The 19,286-nt window shown below is 41.2% G+C and overlaps 1 protein-coding gene across 30 annotated transcripts in view; it reads right to left on the bottom strand.

Annotated features, from left to right (window-relative positions):
* The window catches only part of PCDH15 (protocadherin related 15), a 535,558-nt gene that overhangs the window by 189,790 nt on the left and 326,482 nt on the right, over positions 1-19,286 (bottom strand). For all 30 annotated transcript variants that reach the window (XM_083844291.1, XM_083844317.1, XM_083844318.1 and 27 more), the window contains one exon: positions 8,715-8,921. In XM_083844291.1, coding sequence (XP_083700417.1) covers positions 8,715-8,921 — 207 coding nt within the window. The remainder of the gene's footprint in view (positions 1-8,714; positions 8,922-19,286) is intronic.

Genomic DNA, 19,286 nt, shown 5'->3' with positions numbered 1-19,286 from the left:
GAAGCATAAAAGGAGAAAATGGTCTGGTAGAAGAGGTTCTGGAGAGGAACCTGATGTAGTCGCTGAAGCACAGCGTATTCCACTGCCCCGGGACCCTGTCCTGGGCTGTACTCATCTGCAGAGGCATCACGGTTACTGCACAGCTGCTTTTATGAAGGCACGCTGGCACACATTAATGCTTTTGAACACATGCTGGTACACTTTATAAACATGACATCAATTTCATGTCCTAATGAGTGCTGCACAAATTGCCACACACCCTGACTTTATTCATCAAGACACTGTGTGGTATCAGTAAACACCTTGGCAGTCAAGTAGTAAGCAATGGATGTGAATGCTGATTAGCTTCTTTGGACGTGGAAGTTAAAACCTTTCCTTTAGCATTTTTTGTGCTTCTAGAAGAGATTCAACAAAATTCAGCATGCAAGGCAGTAAGGCAGTTACTGAATAGCACTTTTCCCAACCCAAAAACCCGAAGTATCAGAAGTTAGTACTCTCCCATAGGAAGTAAAAGAGTGAGGGAGCAAGTGGCTCAAGGAGCCTTATGTAAACATCAGTCAGACTGGTTTAAATTCCTCATCTTGGCTTCAGTTTACTTAGGTCTTAAGGTACTCATGTGGTTTAATTTAATTTATGCCATTTAAACAGACTACTTAATTATATCAGCACTTGGCAGCGCTGCTCTAGTTAAAGGTCTGTTTGCAATGTCACTTCTACGAATTAATTTTTTGAAGGTTTATAGCAGGACCGTATTATAACTCCCACAGGGAATTACAGAATCTGAGAATTTAGAATCCAAGTTGTTTTTTTGCCTAAGATATACAGTTAAGATGACCATTTTCTTCATACTTTTAACTGAGGGTAGAGAATTGCTTTAATACAAAATATAATCTCTGCTGATTTGTCAATTAGAAGACTGAATACATTATGTTTAGTCAGTGCCACTATTGGAGAAGAACATGCACAAGCACGCAGAGGATTTTTGTCAACTTCTCATCAGTATTCCCAATTTACTACGTGCATTAATTTACCCCGATACAATGAAGCCATCGGAACACTAAGACCTGCAGAAATTAATAAGCTTTACCTGCACTTACTAACCCACCCTGAGTTACCATCTGATTCCAGTGAGAAGGCACCACTCATTTTAGTTTGCTCGGCTTCTTTATGCATCAGTTCTAGGCAATTGCTTGCCCCAGCCTGACTGCTGGAACAGACCACCATAGGTTACCAACACTCTATGAACGGCTGTTGTATGTGCTAACACGCATGCAGTTGCATCCCCCTCATATCCGTGTTCATTGGCATGATTTAACAGAAGTGGAAATGAGCCAGGTGGTGCCACAGGAACAGGAAATTACAGAGTGGTTCCACCCAAGGACAAGGCTCACCATCATCTTTGCAGCTGCAGGCAGACCTCTGTATGCGCAGAGAAGTCTGTAGCATTCTGGAAAGAAAGGGCATGGATCGCCTCTGCCGGAGCTGATGGACCACAGCAGGATGATTTCAAGCTTCAACAAAACATGCAGCTACAACGGAGTGAAGCCTGATGTAGCCACCGAATCTGCACCAGGTTCTCTCAGCAGTTCAGGTTGCTGAGACAGAGCAACCATTCCCTCCCCTCTAATTACCAGGCTTGGTAACGAGCAGTTATGGCCCTGCCACTGACACTTATCCCTTCCTAAGAGAAGTGGCCTTGCAGGTACAGAGCCATCCAACACTGCAGCCCGCCTCCTCTGGCACAAGGTATTACATCTCAGCAGGGCCAGAAATCTTCACCATTTTGTCCTCACTTCTGAGGGGCCGGGGGTGGCGGTTTCAAAATTACATTTTGTACACGGTGTTGATCAGTCCTGACTTGAACATGGGAGCGAGCAATCATAAGCTAAAATACACTTCCCTGCTGCATGTCGAGGTGAGCAGGGCTGCGCCTGGCACAAGGAATCCTCACTCCCCAGCCTCGCTGCCACACCACACTGAGCCAAGGCACCAGGACAAGAGCAGCACAGCCCGAGTGCCTGAAAGTGCAGGAGGGGAGCAAAAGAGAAATCCATGATACAAACAAATCAATGTAGGGTGTTGGAAACTGCAGGACTGCTAATTGATGATGGTGAAAGGTATGGATTAGGCTCACCGATCTCCACAACCTGCTGGGATGACAGTTTTACAGACAATTGACTTTTCTTTATTATTACATTCTGCTCTTTAAAGAATGCTGGCAATTTGTCATCATTTAGAAAAGTTTGTTGTTATGATTTAAGATTTCCTCTTTTAAGACTAAGACTGTATTTCAGAAATTCTATCCAAGTAAGCTTTCCTTTCCTGTGATTTACTCCTGTTTTTCCTTGAGATACTTTTTTTTTCTTTTAAAACGAATACAGGAAGGTTGCATTATAATGTATTGCAGTACACAATGCATTATTGGTTAACTAACTAACGTTTAGCCTGTGATGTTAAACCTTTCCAGATAATTTCACTGTAACAAAGCAGGCCACAAACTAACCACAGATAACCAAGGAAAGCCTATGAGAAACAAAGTTCACATCATCTTTCAACATTCCTAATTTCTAAGAGGTGAATTTGACAAGCTTTATAAATGTGCTATTATAAACCAGTTGCTTTTTTTTTAAAAAAATGTACTGTATTTTTTAAAACCTTTCTACCCTATGTGTCTTCATTTAAGCAAGCTCTTCCAGTCATCAATCTATCCGTTTACTCACCACCTACAGCCCAGCCAGCCAGCACTGTGAAGAGACACAGCTCCATCGCACACCAAAAACGCGTCAATACACCTTAGTGCCTTGTGACATTTTTCCACTTGTCTGAACAGCTTCTCCCAGTCAGAATCCCTCAAATTCCCCCCACAGAATCTGTTTGGGTTGTTTGTTTACTTCTCTACCACACTAAAAATGAACAATGAAGAAATCTTTATTTCTGGAGAAAACAGAAAACATTGCTATCTGAAAGGGACAAAAGAGGGAACTTAAGCAGCCAAAGAAATAAATGCAAACGATCCAGTGACTTTAAGGACTTGTCCCTCACGTCTGCAAATACCAGTTTTGCCATGCTATGGAGAAGCACATGGGCACTTGAATGCTTGAGCAAAAGACCTTGCTTCCCTTTAAATTTAATTTGTAATTCAATTTGCATTTGAAATATTTTAACAGGTTAGTCTATTTGCAACGAATGAACACAAAAGAGCAGAACCAGGTATTCATTATGCAATACCTTTAGCAAGTTGTCCCAAACTGTCCACCACACAGTAGGAGGCTGCAATAGCACCTTATGCCACACCATTTCATAGTCCAGAAAGCATTGGCAGTTACTCATCATGCAACACTGAAATATTAAACTTATTCAATAATTAACAAACACCCTAAGCTAGGATACTTCTGGCTATACTGCATATGGTGTCATGTGCATTAACTAGATTTTCATTAACTTATGGATATTAGGAAAAGGTTCCTCACCAAGAAGATGCTTTTAGTTTGCTTTTAGTTCTCACCGCTCTAGTCTGACACTAGCTATAGGCAATAAATTACATGAATCTCCCTATGCTGCATCTGCTTTGCCTGTGATGGTAACTGGGGGGCGATTGTCCCTGTCCTTATCTCAACCCATAAACTTTCTTTTCATGTTTTCTCCTCCTGTTCTGTTGAACAGTGAGAGAACAACATGCTGGAGCTTAGCTAGCCATCAGTGCAAATCCACCACGTAAGTTCACTATGAAATATGTTTGGGCTCTTGAATGGTCATTTCCTACAGATATGAAGTTTCAGGCCTACTAACACTGAGATATGGGAATATTTAACAACTTCTAATCAACTGCATAAAGCAGCTTGTGTTCAAGAATGATAAACTTGACACAGATTACTTAAGTTCGGTTAGCACTCCCAACTGAAATCTCTGCTCCAGAAAGGATAGATTTTTTTTTAATTATTAATAGCAATACAATTAAAAATATAAATATTTGTGCCACATCCAAGATGAAATTCATAGTGCACACAAACACAAGTATACTAACGAACCACCCTATTCAACATCCAAATATTGAGGTAACTTCATAGGAGCATGTTGATGTGCTATGGAGAAGGCACAATGATAAAACATGGAGCCCTGTCATCAAACTGTTTGTGAAAAATTTCAGTGAACCCCCGAAAACTCAAGGCATTCAATGTAACTGACATCACCAATAGCAAAAAACACTTTTGGTGGAGAACATAGATAACAGGATTACATTACAAACCCCATTATGTAGTTTAATGAAAGTAAAAAAGCTATTTTCTAACCAGAAGTTTTTGAGATTAAATATTTTCAGTTAGGGAGTATAAAAACAGCATGTGTTACACTAAGAACCTGGTGCTTACAGACCCATTCAAACAGTCAGTCCAAATTCAGCATTTAAAAATTCAAAATCATCTTAATTTTCAATCTCTTGTGTGATGTAGTACACAGGCACATCAAAGAACTTTCGGTCATCAAACCTTCCTTAAACATCTTGTGGTTAGAACCGTGCAACTGCCAGGGTAAAGTCAGGTTAATCAGAGCACTGTTAATTACTAACCTGAAAAAGCTCTGGGGGTTAATGGCATCAAAGTCTTTTTCCCATTCCTGTAGAGTGTAACAACGTCATCTACCAGGAAGTAGAGGAGCATCCAGAACAAACGCAGATGTGCAAAAATGCCAAATAAATCCAAGCATCTGAACTAGGACACTGAACTCTTTTCAATTAAAACAGTTTTGAATTATTTCAAGCACCACTGATTCAGCCCCTCATCATGCTGTGCCAAATGACTTCACTTACCACCGTGGAATTGTACACACACTAGGATTTTCTTAGGCCACTGCACCTACAAAGCCTTGAGGCAGGTATCTCACAGCTCCGGGCCCAGCGGTGGACTTGCTGACAGAGAGCTGCCAGCAGCACACTGTGAGATGAGGAACAGCCAGATTTCTGTACCATTTTCAGCCGTTCCACCTCCCAAACCAGCAGTGAGGCAACCCAGGCAGAATGGATCACAACTAGCTCTCCAGCTTGCCAAAATCCCTACTCTGAGTTTTGGACCATACCCATCTGACGTGCAAATCCATCAGCCCCACAAACAGACTTGCTCTGTTTCAGTCTTCCACCCTTCAGGTGATTAGTAGTCTCTCTTTACATTTTTCAGAAGTTATAATGGCCACAGGTTTGTTATATGGTGGGCATAAATGGTGCCCTAAAATTCCAGATTCCTGTAACAAAGAGCCTTTTAGGGAGACCACCGGAATTGTCTCTACGCCCAGGCATATCTGAACCAAAGGGTTTTTACCAGCATTTTCATGAAGGTGTGGGTTAAGACAAAATAGCAATTTGCTTAGGCAAAAGGCATCTAAAAATGGCCTCATATTTTGTAATGCACATAAAGACCATAGCCTTTAAAAAAGCCTTCAGAGAAAATCTCTCAAGTTAGTAGCTTCAAAAAGATTTAGCTGTGGACATTAATTCTTACAATTCGATTTCTTTTGTGTTCAGGGAAACCAGACTTCATACATTATACAAGTAGACTTTATACAACTATGAATCACACTAAGTGCTGTAACTATAAACATACACCTGATGCTAACACCTTTTTTATCCCCATCTGAAGCAACCTACAAGATACCACATTTTTGGTCAAACAAGAGAACTGCTTTGATTTTAACAAAAGCACTGCTGCAGAAGAGTATTTCACACGCAGCAGCAGTTGTCTGTAATGCCAGCTGTTGATGCCACGTGTGCTTGTTCCAGCCCCTGACAGCCATCTCCAGCAGCTATTTCTGCTTGCCTTCCAAGTGATTTTTGTGACTGCCCATGAATTGACTGAGATATTTTAATGGATAGATAGGAGATATTCTGCATTACTTTGGGCTTTAAAACAGTTTTTTAGGACAGCAAATTATTTGATTGAAGACAGGGATGTAGAAAGCATCTTTCTACACTGCCACTCTACTACTCCACCACTCAGGAGGACTATAAGGATGTTGCGAGGCTGTGCAGGGAGAAAATTAGAAAGGCCAAAGCTCATCTGGAGCTCAACCTGGCTACTGTCATTAAAGATAATAAAAAATCCTTTTACAAATACATCAACACAAAAAGGAGGACTAAGGAGAATCTCCATCCTTTACTGGATGCGGGGGGGGAAACTTAGTTACAAAAGATGAGGAAAAGGCTGAGGTGCTTAATGCCTTCTTTGCCTCAGTCTTTACCGGCAAAACCAGTTGTTCTCTGGATACCCAGTACCCTGAGCTGGTGGAAGGGGATGGGGAGCAGGATGTGGCCCTCACAATCCATGAGGAAATGGTTGGCGACCTGCTACAACACTTGGATGTACACAAGTCGATGGGGCCAGATGGGATCCACCCGAGGGTACTGAGCGAACTTGCGGAGGAGCTGGCCAAGCCACTTTCCATCATTTATCGGCAGTCCTGGCTATCGGGGGAGGTCCCAGTCGACTGGCGGCTAGCAAACGTGATGCCCATCTACAAGAAGGGCCGGAGGGTAGACCCAGGGAACTATAGGCCTGTTAGTTTGACTTCAGTGCCAGGGAAGCTCATGGAGCAGATTATCTTGAGTGTCATCACGTGGCACTTGCAGGGCAAGCAGGCGATCAGGCCCAGTCAGCATGGGTTTATGAAGGGCAGGTCCTGCTTGATGAACCTGATCTCCTTCTATGACCAAGTGACGCACTTAGTGGATGAGGAAAAGGCTGTGGATGTGGTCTACCTTGACTTCAGTAAGGCTTTTGATACCGTTTCCCACAGCATTCTCCTGAAGAAACTGGCTGCTCGTGGCTTGGACTGGTGTACGCTTTGTTGGGTTAAAAACTGGCTGGGTAGCTGGGCCCAAAGAGTTGTGGTGAATGGAGTCAAATCCAGTTGGAGGCCGGTCACTAGTGGAGTCCCCCAGGGCTCAGTACTGGGGCCAGTCCTCTTTAATATCTTTATCGATGATCTGGATGAGGGGATTGAGTGCACCCTCAGTAAGTTTGCAGATGACACCAAGTTAGGTGTGTGTGTCGATCTGCTCGAGGGTAGGAAGGCTCTGCAGGAGGATCTGGATAGGCTGGACCGATGGGCTGAGGCCAACTGCATGAAGTTCAACAAGGCCAAGTGCCGGGTCCTGCACCTGAGGCACAACAACCCCAAGCAGAGCTACAGGCTGGGAGATGAGTGGCTGGAAAGCTGCCTGGCAGAGAAGGACCTGGGAGTACTGGTTGATAGGCAGCTGAATATGAGCCAGCAGTGTGCTCAGGTGGCCAAGAAGGCCAACAGCATCCTGGCTTGTATAAGAAGCAGTGTGGCCAGCAGGTCTAGGGAAGTGATTGTCCCCCTGTACTCGGCTCTGGTGTGGCCGCACCTCGAGTACTGTGTTCAGTTTTGGGCCCCTCACTACAAGAAGGACATGGAGGTGCTCGAGCGTGTCCAGAGAAGGGCGACGAAGCTGGTGAGGGGTCTGGAGAACAAGTCTTACGAGGAGCGGCTGAGGGAGCTGGGGTTGTTTAGCCTCGAGAAGAGGAGGCTCAGGGGCGAACTTATCACTCTCTACAGTTACCTTAAAGGAGGCTGTAGCGAGGTAGGGGTTGGTCTATTCTCCCACGTGTCTGGTGACAGGGTGAGGGGGAATGGGCTGAAGTTGCGCCAGGGGAGGTTTAGGTTGGATGTTAGGAAGAACTTCTTTACTGAAAGGGTTGTTAGGCATTGGAATGGGCTGCCCAGGGAAGTGGTTGAGTCACCATCCCTGGAGGTCTTTAAGAGACGTTTAGATGTAGAGCTTAGTGATCTGGTTTAGTGGAGGACTTGGTAGTGTTAGGTCAGAGGTTGGACTAGGTGATCTTGGAGGTCTCTTCCAACCTAGACGATTCTGTGATTTCAGTGAAAATGGCCCCTTGCGTTTCTCAAAACTAACGAATTTGCCTGTATCAAACGTGAAACTTCAAGAACAGAAGATGGCTTGCAGACCATCAGGTCAATAGCTCTATTAAAGTGTAGTAGAATATACTATTTTGCTAAAAACCCCATGTGTACAACTTCACTTTTGTTAGGTACCTGAATATAGCAAGAGAACAGAAGAACAGAAACAAACAAGAGTAAAGATGACTGCTGCAGAAACAGTATATGGAGGAAAAAGAAATACCAATGGAAAAAAGACACAATAGCAGTAACCTTGGTGATACCAGAAGAAAACTTAGCTATGTAGACTCAGTATGGTTATTACTTGGTTATTGCTTTTTCAAACATGTTCCATTTGTACCATGAGCAATGTTAGTATCAAAATATGGGCACAGAAAAGAACAGAATGAACTTCTGGCCTCCTTTTCTCCTGCTCCTCTCCTTCTGGTTCATCCAAATGATCTATTCCTACCATTTTGAGCTTCTCTCTCGTATTTCCCCATATCCTGTGGCATATCCATTCATCTCACAAAATGTAATTTTTTTTTTCCCTACTCATGCTATACATCCACTAATTTTAACAGAACACAATTAAGTAAAGCTGGGCAAAAACAGTTTCTTTTTTTTTTTTTCAGTTCAGAAGCACTTCAAAATCCTTTTGAACTCATAATGAAAAAAAACAAACATAATTAGTGATTTTTTTTTATCTGGGTCGAAACTGCTTTGTCTCCATAAAAATATGAAAAAAAATAAAACTCTGAAAACAAAAACAACAGTATGAAGGTATACAAGAAAGAGAAACATACCTCCTCCACATCATTGTCCAACACTGTGATTTGTAATGGAGAAGTCAGATTCTGGCTATCAGAGATCGTTGTTCCCACTGGGGAGGATTCAAGGATAAAACCCTCGTACGTAGACTTTGTAAAGTAAGGCTTCTGATTGTTCTCATCAAGGACTTCAATATGCAAATTGGCAAATGCAGGAAGAGGATGACCGTTGTCTTGTTCAGCCTAAAAAACAAACTCATTTGTCTAAGGGTCTCAGCCAAATAAAACTATGAACAGTTACTAATTGGCATTGGCTTACTTTTAAGAATTACAGTCCAGTTACACAAATGAGTAACATCATACCCATCACCCCACCATGAAACTTTGTGTCAGGAAAAGAAAGAAATACCAAACACAAATTAGCTGGGCTGTAAGAGCAAGAAGAGTTTCAACCATGATAAACCTTTAAAGTAGTCAAAATGAAATTCAAAAGCTGTACGATACGTGCAAAATGATCCCTTAAAGTATCAGTATTAGGAGTTTGGGAAAATCTATAAAGTAAGAAAAAAACAGAAACTGATTATTGTACAACATAACCTCCACCTATACCATCAGCATCAAAGTTAAACCAAAGGACAACTCAGTAGCTGTGGACATACAGTACTTGCTACAGACTCCTGGACTAGCACACTGCCCTGGGTACGACACTTTCTCCCCCTCAAACAGCCATCTTTCTAATGACGGGGAAGTGGAATTTTCATTTTATTTGTGGCTATTTCTGAATGTCAAGCAAAATACTTCCTTTCAATTAATAGCTGTGATTTTCCAATAGCCACGTCTCCCCTACCAAGTGTTAGTCACTGATAGCTTCACCTGATCTATTCTTATTTTCATACTTCCTAAACATAAAAGCACTAAATACTCCTTCCAGTGCATGCCAATCCACTATGAATGTATAGTTTTGCTTTTTTTTATTGACTATCAATGACCACTTAAAGTAAACAAACATGGAAAGTAGAATACAACAAGTAATTTGTTCTTCATTTTACCTAATGCAAACCAATCTTAATTATAGTACCGCTCACATTCCTGTAGAAAGGCAACAGTCAGGGACTGTCAGTATTGTATTCCTACGGCTTTATTTCCAACACCTGTAAGTATATAGAGCCCAAGACCGCAACAGGAGTGTGCTGTACCTTTCTGCAGATGTGGGAAGGCCACAATGCAGTAAAATTCTCAGGAGTAAAAGTATTTCCAAAGAGACAGAACAGTACCTCATTTATTGCTAATTCTACTTCTTGTTGCGGAGATTTTATTTTCGTTAGCTGAGAACGTCTGTCTTCACACTGCTCACTCTAAGAGAATCACACATATACTGGTTCTACTGGCAATTAATTAAGAACATTCTAATTTAACAGGATTTCCTTCAACAGAGCAGCACTCAAACATCCCTGTGGAAATCCTGGTCAAGCAACAGTTAACAGCAACATATTTCAAATCTAACAGTAGCAGCTGGTGATGGCATCGGAGACTGCATAAGTGACTCTTAATGCTGACCATAACTTACCGAACTGAGATGTAGTTTGAAACTGATTCTCCACTGAATTAAAATAAACTTCAAATGTAAAAAAATAAAGTCACCAAAATTTCTGGGAAGTACTCTAGTTACTGATGCAGTACACAATGAAACATGAAACATCTTAAAATTGATAGCTTTTGCCTAAGACAATATAGCCTGTAAGCAGGAGAAAATCTCAGAAAGACTGCTATAGGAACAAATGCACGTGGATCTGATTCTGTTATTTTACAAGTAGACCTACTGCTGAAGACCACTAAATACTCCGTTCCACTTCATAAAAATATAGGGCTCTTCACAGTAAAGTGTTTAACTGCAGCAAGTTTCTTTAAAACAGACCAGTATGTTCTTTGCAACTGCCATGAAGAGAAGCTAAAAAAAGGCAAATGCAAAGAACAGATGGTCCCATTCTTCTTACCAGCTTCAGTTGTTGCAGTAACGGCCTTGCATTAAAGCCTAGGTGAGCACAGACCCCATACTGGCTTAAGAGGAAATCCCCGCCTGACCACCACACCACCACCCAGTACTGCAGGCCTGTCTGAAGTATGGGATAGGGCTCTGAACACGTGTGGTTAAATACAAAGAAGGATGCAGGCTCCCCGGATTTTAGGGCCTCAATTCCAAAACCACAACTAAAAGGATTCCTTCCTCAGCAGACACTCCAACTGAAAAGCATTTAAGCTTTGTGGGTGCTTTCCTTTTTGTTCACCGGGTTGGGTACACTGGTCAAAGTCATGGGGAAGCCAACGTTCATAGGAGAACTGGGCAGAATTTAGCAGCTAATCCCTTCAGAAAGTCACAGCCCCCTTCCAACTGCTTGAAATCAGCAACAAGCATTACTTGCAGCACCAGCAGGTTGTGGCTTAAACAAAAAAAAGAAGTGATGAATCCCCACTCAACTCGCAGTGTATATTCTTTAATGTTTTCTCAGTAGTTTTGTAATGTTTCTGCAAGCCACCGCTTTTCTAATCAGACACACCTACTTGCTGAACCCTCATTTAGACTTGCTTCTACAGATTAGTGATAACACTTTATATTGGAACTGCTCTGAACCACACAAAGTACATAACACAAACTCCATAGAGAAAAATATCCATTTTCTGATCCTTATCTTAACCATACAGGTTAAAAAATCAGCCCTGATATTCATAAGAGCAGAAGGTCAAATAAAAGTTTCCTCTCTTTGAAAAGATTTAGCTCACTTCTGGAAGGGAAAACAAATGGATGGTTTCCTTACAGGGCCTCTTCCAGAGGCATTCTGTTTCAAGCCACCGGAAAACATGGATAACCAATTGTTTTCCTTTGGGGCTTTACATATAATGGTAGTCCAACAAAGCAAATGAAGAACTGAAAAAGAAGTTCGTAAAATCCTAGTTACAAATATTCAACTTCAAACAACATTTAAAGTAATAATTGTCTCTAATAGTTACTTTTTTTCCCGTTTTCTTTGATACAAAGATTTTCATAAAAAAAATACAACAAAAAAAAGATTTGTTTTCGTATGTTACATAAACATATTCCCAGAAGCAATACGTGGCTAGGAACAGCTCTTGCACCTTTGATATATACGTTCATAATTCTCCAAAAATATGTAACAGTTGTAAATTGTAGATTTCTACAGCATTTCCTACTGTAATATTTCTTTCTTTTTTTTAAAAAAAAAGAAAAATTAAACACAAGAAGATGAAATTATGTACAACACAATTCGTTCCAGACAGTGCAAGCATTTTTTCTCAGTGCCCTATTAAGGCTCTTGCTTGGTCTGCTGGACACAGGTAGAGCATCTTTCCTTCCTAGCACATTTTCTAAAACACAAAGAATAGACAATTTAAATTTCTCTCATGAAGAAAAACACTGATATTTAAGACACAAAGCATCCTAGTTCTAGGCTATTTTACTTTGTATTGTTGTTAGTAACAAAGACTCTTTACTATCCTTAGCTCTCTTCAGCCTGGCCCTACATGAAGATCAACAACATGGTTAAAGTAGAGGTGACCATTAAGACAGTCAGAAGAGCTGTGTTCTTCCCCAAAAGAACATGCATCAATGACAAATTGATGAGTGATGCTTCAAACCAACAAAAAGTTGATATTATGTGAACCTAAAAGGACTCCACAGTTCTGCAGTGAACAGTCTGCAGCGAAGCTGCCTAGACACTTTAGATTGAAGATACACGATCATAAGGAGGCATTAATAGAGAAAAAGAGCAAGTGTACAGTGATGCTTTCTTCACACCAACACACATTGAGATGAAGACTTCAGGCTTGCACACAGAAAGCCTATCTGTAAAAGAACAGCAGGTGGCTTCATGCTACACAATTATGTACTCACTACCTCTGCTTCAGATGAACAAAAAAAACGGACGAAATGTGAAAATTGTTAAATAACTCAAGTAAAAAATGTCTATAATAATAAAATATCTAAAAAATAGATACACTTATGTAGTATATATTTGTTAGGTACTATGGGTGTTCTATATAACAAGATTTGCTTATTCAAAGCATTAGATGAAGCAGTTCCCAAGAAGAAAGGGGAAATTAAAGCACTCCTATAGACTCCCTGAAGCTGCAGGAACATCAACAGAGTTGGCTTTCTTGTCAAGGTAGCAGGGATCTGTTTAGATAAACTGCCTCTGGCAACAGAACCACCTCCAGACAGACACTAATGCACTGGCAAGATTTTAGGGTGCTCCTGCTGTACCACCTCTGCTCCCTGTGCTCACTGCCAGTGGAGGAAGGCCAAGTAGCGGGGGGGTTGGCAGGCGGGGGGCACCCAGACGTGCTGCGGGCACCCAGCTTCAGAGGAACGCAGCAGGGAAAGGCGACTCTGCCAGCTGTCTGCATTCTGCAGGGCTGGAAGTGCCCATCTTCTCCATCCCACGCCACCCAGGGTCAGTGCCATCTCCCAGTACAGCTTTGCCCCAGAGGAGCATCTGACAGAAAACACTGTCACCTTTGCTTAAACTCAGGGTTCCTACTTCTCTGTGGATTCACAGGGATATGACTTTTGCACTGTATCTCTGTATAACCCTCCAAGCATATGCAATCCAGAAAATCTGTCATAAAAGGCATGAATACTAAACAGCCTGCAGTTTATCTAAGATGCTTCCATGTTGCTGCTCCTCCACAGGACCGGGGAACTGATCTGCCCAGTGAATTTTAAAAGCCTAAATATAAATAAGTAAATAGATCTCCTAATAAGCCAGGTGGTTATGGCTCACGTATCCAGCAGAGCAGCCAGACGTATGCTGCCCAGCCTTATTTGATCTGCCATACGGAAGTTATCATTTCTCTTCCAGCTTTGATTCTGTTTTACCTCTCTGGCCCATCTTCCGTGCCCACAGCCACTCCAGCCAGCAGCCCAGGCTTACGCAGCCTCTCCACCTCAACTGTTATTTCTGAGCAGTGCTATTTCACAGCCTTGACCTCCTAGGAAGATGTCTGACAACTCTTCCAACCCAGCTAAAACTTACTTCAGCTTCATCCCTTGCATCCCCTACCAAGACGGAAGTAGCACAGAGGAAATACTGCCCTACCTGCTCGGCCCCAGGCCCTGCCCACCACGCTTTTAAAGGTCTTGCTCAGCAGCCAGCAAAGGTTAACGGGGGGGTGTGCCAAATCCACATCATCTTCATTTAAAACATTCAGATCAGGATTCTTTAAATTCAAATTGTATCACACTTTGCCAACTATGACTACCACAACGCTGCAGCCAACAGATACCTGGCATCTGATCACTGCTGCTTGTAGGACAATGGTGTCCGCAGTGCAACAGTTAGCTGATGAACTTGTTCTCAAAAAACCTGGTTGCTACACAGATAGCAGCAGAACTTTGCTTTCACATCCATAGTTGACAGTAAGATACGATTACGCTCGTTACCTGCCAGTCTTATATAATGAAATTGTTTGGCTTCCTTTTCTGTTCCTTACAACTTCGGTAGTCATAGAGGACCCTTAGCTCCTCTCAGATGGTGAAGGGGAACAGCCATGAGACAGCTCCACAGGAACCTCCTCAGCGTACCAAGCTGCACAGAGGTGAAATGCACAGCCCTGAACCCAGCAGTGCAGCTCTCAGCCCCTGCTCAACCGCTGCCCAGCACAGAGACCCAAACTCCAGGATGCCTGTTTTCTTTCTTCATTTAAGGCCTTTTGGCAGGTTTCTGACCATGCACAGAAGAGCTCCTCCGGGCAAAGCAACCTTTATCCCACAGCCAGGCCTGACCAGAGTCCAGGGAAGGTGCATTACTTCCCCTTTACTGTATTTCTTCAGTAGATGCTTTTTTATGTTAAAAACCTCAGGGCACATAGCTGCAAGCAGCAGTAGCTAGAGCATTCTGGGTGGTACCAGTACCTGCGATGGGCACGTTTTATGCCCAGTCCCCACATGCAGGCTTCTTGCTCTCCACTCTTTGATCCCAATAAGGGGAAGAGCAGCTGGAGCTGAGGCAAAGTGCTGCATGGGGACAGGCATGCACTTAGCATCTTGGCAGCAGCTGGGACATACGGAACATTTCTCTCCCTGGGGTGAGGGGCTATATGTACGAGCAACATGGGAGAATGGAAGCCAGACCTGCAAACTGATGGCAAAGAAGCTCTCAGAGACTTGAGAAAAGCAAAGGCAGGTGGATGTTTCCTCCAGAGAGAACAGATCTGCAGGTCTCGATGAGGACACAGTGTTGATGAATGCTGCTGCAGGTGGCAACGTTCGGGCTCAGCGTGATCCACCCCTGCAGGTAAACTGCAGGAGGGGCTGAGTAAAAGGACTGACACAGGAAGCAGATTTTTTTATTAGCTATTTAACAGCAGCATTTCATATAGTCTATACATATAGCAGCAACTAACCCAAGAAGAAACTGTGAAGGCCTGTCAAGTATTTGAACAGTGTCCATGACGAGATGAGTTATTTCAGTATTCATTCACCGTTTCTCTGCAAAATCTCCTCTGGTCAACAGAAAAGGTTTGCCCATCACCTAACATTTGCACAGAACAGACATAGCTCCTGAAGGGATGAGATTTCTTTGCGGGTGGAGAGGAAAGGTGAATGGGTTCTTCAGGATATCTGGTTAGAATAAAATTTTGGAAGGGTTACCTTGAAGTATCTCTCCTCTACACATTATATAGCAAGAAGAGTTATAAAGGCTTCCATTTAAATACCTATTTGAGAAACTACACGAACAGTGCTGGGAGCAGACTGGGATCTCGTCTTCGTTGCTCTAAATCCTGCTTCACAAGGATCATTCCTTCCTCAGTGCAAAACTCAACCTTCGTGAAATTCAGAATCAGAATTCTGTCTTCTTCCACTCATATACAACCCTTATCAGGCCTGAACACCTCTCTACAATTTCCCTTTGAAAATGCCCACTGTATCACACACAATCTTTAGACCTGGAAAAGAAAAAAACAGTGGCAGCAGGTAACATGAGCACATTCAAAGCAGCAGCACAGGATATTCCCATATTCCTTTGTTGTTCTGTTGTTCTTGATTTGTCATCCGGCACATGCAACCGCAGAAGAGCATGTTTTTCCACAATTAAAAAAAATCACAATTGCCTTTCTGACTCCGTTCAAATGGACATGCTCTGTTTGTCACCACGATGATAAGACTGAAAATAGTGTCTAAAATAAGAATATAACACATCATGGACCTCCTGACCCAAAAAAGGTAGGTTACCACCATCCAACAAGTAACTGGGACAATAACATCTGAAAAATAGAAAAGCGCAAAACTACAAGAAGAAATGATAATAGGGAAATAATCTACTTAACATTAACGTCAGCCCTAAGAATTTTTCTTAAAGCCCACAACAATCTATCCTCTAAAATGAACTTTTTCATATGCTGTATGACCAAAAGCTTCGCTGAAATCAGAGCCACCGGTCTTTTTTTTTTTTTTTCATAAAGCTTTTCTAACTGCAGTCAGGTCCCAAAGTAATTTGTTCCTTACTAGCACAATTCTCTTAATTCCCTGATCAATTTAATATTTTTTATTCAACAAAACCAATTTTAGACATTGTTTCCTTTGTACGTCTGTAGCATAAACCTGTTATATCTACACCAACCAGGTTATCTTCTAGATATTGTTTCTTCAGAACTGTGATCAAATCATGCTTTCTTTTTTTTTTTTTTCTTGCAGGACACAGCATTGGAAATGCATGAATAATTTAAAATGATGTGCTTCAACTTATTTTTGTTACCACTTATGAAATACACACCAGCAGACGAAAAATTTATTTGATGGATAAATATAACTTAAAATTTTTATCCTATATCTAGAGTGATTTTTTAAAAATATGCAAAAATCATGGCTTACTTGGAAATAATTGCATACAATAACACTATGTCTGTTATTTTTTTCTGATTCAATGATAATGGTATCTATACACCGACATCCAACTTTCAAGGTTAAGACCGAGAATAAACTTACAAAATATCTGCAACATCATGCGTACAATTGTACACTAAAAAAATTGCCACTGCATCCTATTTAAGTGTCCATGTATAGCAAACAAAAAAAAATAGAACTATATTTGAAGAAGAATCACAATATATCTGAAAATCAACCTTTGGCTTTTCTGAAAGTAAACAAGCACCGTTCTTTTGTTATTGGAAGGCAATACTGGTTTTAGAATTGACGCATCCATTTAGGCACCCTGAAAATGAACTAAACCATGCTTTACCACTAGACACCACCAACCTGAACAAGAGAGAGAACCCCATCGAGCTACCAGAGACCACAGCAGAGACCAAGGAAAGCACCACTGCCAGTTTGGCTGCCATCTCTATGCGTCCTGTAAGCTGGGTCAATTTTTTTGGTCCACGTACCTTCTCACAACAAGAACCACAAACATCAAATTCACTTGCTGTAATCCCTTCCAAATCTTGTGCTCATCTCCTCTCCAAAGACCAACAAAATCCTCTGAGCTTTCCCTGCCGCTGGTTATACCCTAGCATTTCACTAGATACAGCAAAAGAAGGAAAAGCCTCTGGCAAACACATGTGATAGCTTGCTGAAAGAGGTGTAGTACTGGAGAAAAGCAGGCAGGCCACTTCGCAATTTGTATTTAACACAAGAACAAGGAAAGAGCCCAGGAAATTCAGACACTGAAACTTAAACTTAACTTCAAGCTGTGAAGAAGATGGAAATGTTATATGGCATTTAAACCAGTGTAACTGAAAAAGCAGTCAGTACAGATTCAGAGAAGGAAGGTCAGGTCTGGAAAACTTTTTTTTCTTTTAAGTGTATGACTGAATTGGGAAATAAAGGTGAAACTAGGAACATCATTTATCTCTATATAGGGTAAGCATTAGGATTGTACATCACATGCTGGATTAATGTACAAGGTCAGAAAGTACAACATAAGGAAAGAACTACTGAAATGGATTAAAATTGGCTTGAGGACAAGCAGCACCAAGTATCTTCAGAACATAGAATAAATTTGACTTTACTGTCAGTGAAGCTTGTCATGTGGCAGTGAAATGATATTGGCACATAATGTGTCTAGACAGCATGCTTAAAAAAACCCAAAACATACATTTTTATTTCATGTGTCAAGGGTAAGAGACTTCAGTATCAGACTACAATGAACAGACTAAGTGCAATGAACAGTAATACTTACAGCTGACCATCTTTCCACAAAATAAAACCTTCTCCTTCCCTATAATAAAAGAAAATGCCAACTACAAAGTCATTATGCCAAATTGTAAGTGACGGATGGAATAAAAAAAAAGAAAAAAAGCCTGTTTACTGCAGAGAGGAAATGCAGCTATTTCTGTAAATGAAAACCATTACAGAACTTACCATTTATGGATTTTAACATTTCTGTTGCTCTGTGCATAATGACACATAATTTAAGGGTCAACCTTAATTCACAGTTGCTGGTCTTGTCTAATGTGTATCTGTGATTTAATGCTCTAAATGCAAGGAAAAACATTTACCATGCTGAGATGCTGCCAAACAGGAACAAACACTTATTTTCAATGTGCATGTGCCAATATTGGGAGAAGACTGCCTTCTCCATGATATGAAGAAGAATTTTATTGATCTATTGGAAAGGTTTTGAAGAAGAATTTTCCTGCAACTTTTTTTTTTCACCTATCCTTAATCACAATTGCTAACCCTGCACTCAGGTTTTCTTTTCTACAAGAACCCTCATCGCTTTATTGCTCACAAGACTGATAAAAAAGGACACCTTAAACAAAACAGAAATTTCCAGATTTTTTTGGACTAGGTACACTTGTGTAACAGCGATAAGCAACAAGAAGTAATTGAATACTGAGTTCACAAAAGGGATGAACATTTGAAAAGCCAATTTAAAAAGCAGTTATTGTACTTAATACCTACAGGAGATGCACAGCAGTTCAGCCAAACTAATGATTTTGTAGATTTCATCGTTGTCAGGAAGTGGATTGAGCAACTATTTAATGAAAAACCATTTCTTCCATTTTTCTAATCTGTCGCCATGAGTACAAAAACACTCTCATTTGTTCAGTTCATGATCTATTTTGAGGCAGAGCAATCACCCTGTTTCCCATTATAGCTGATGCCTCTCTAACACTGTGTCAGAACCACAGAGGAGACTATCTTCTGTTGCATTTCAAAAGAGAAAGACAAAAACAAAGCAGTTCCAGAACAAGGGCAATATATTTTTGGAAAACCACACTTGTTACGTGGGCTATATTTTATTTTCCACTTTGCACTCAGATAAATTTGAGAGAAAAAAGCGAAAGTCATTATTTAGGAAGACATGGGTTTTCCCCCATATAGGTTACTTTCTATAGATTAGTTCAGCATCAGCCCTCACACGTAGTTCAAACTGAGAAGTCTTCATATTTATATGTATACGCATATAGCTATAATTTATTCATCACACTGATTAAACCAAATAAAGAAGCCTTTAGTCCTCCTGATGAAATTCCTATTTGCTGCCATTGTAAAATTTAGAAAAACAAAGATGAATAAGCATGCATCCTTTTAAGTGCAGGAAAATACATTCTTTACGATGCACTGGAAAAGGGGGACAGTGAGATCCACCC

This window comes from Anser anser (genome assembly GCF_964211835.1).
Source record: "Anser anser genome assembly, chromosome: 7".
Lineage (NCBI taxonomy): Eukaryota > Metazoa > Chordata > Aves > Anseriformes > Anatidae > Anser > Anser anser.
The sequence above is the reverse complement of the archived record's forward strand: the minus strand, read 5'-3'. Positions and strand labels throughout refer to the sequence as shown.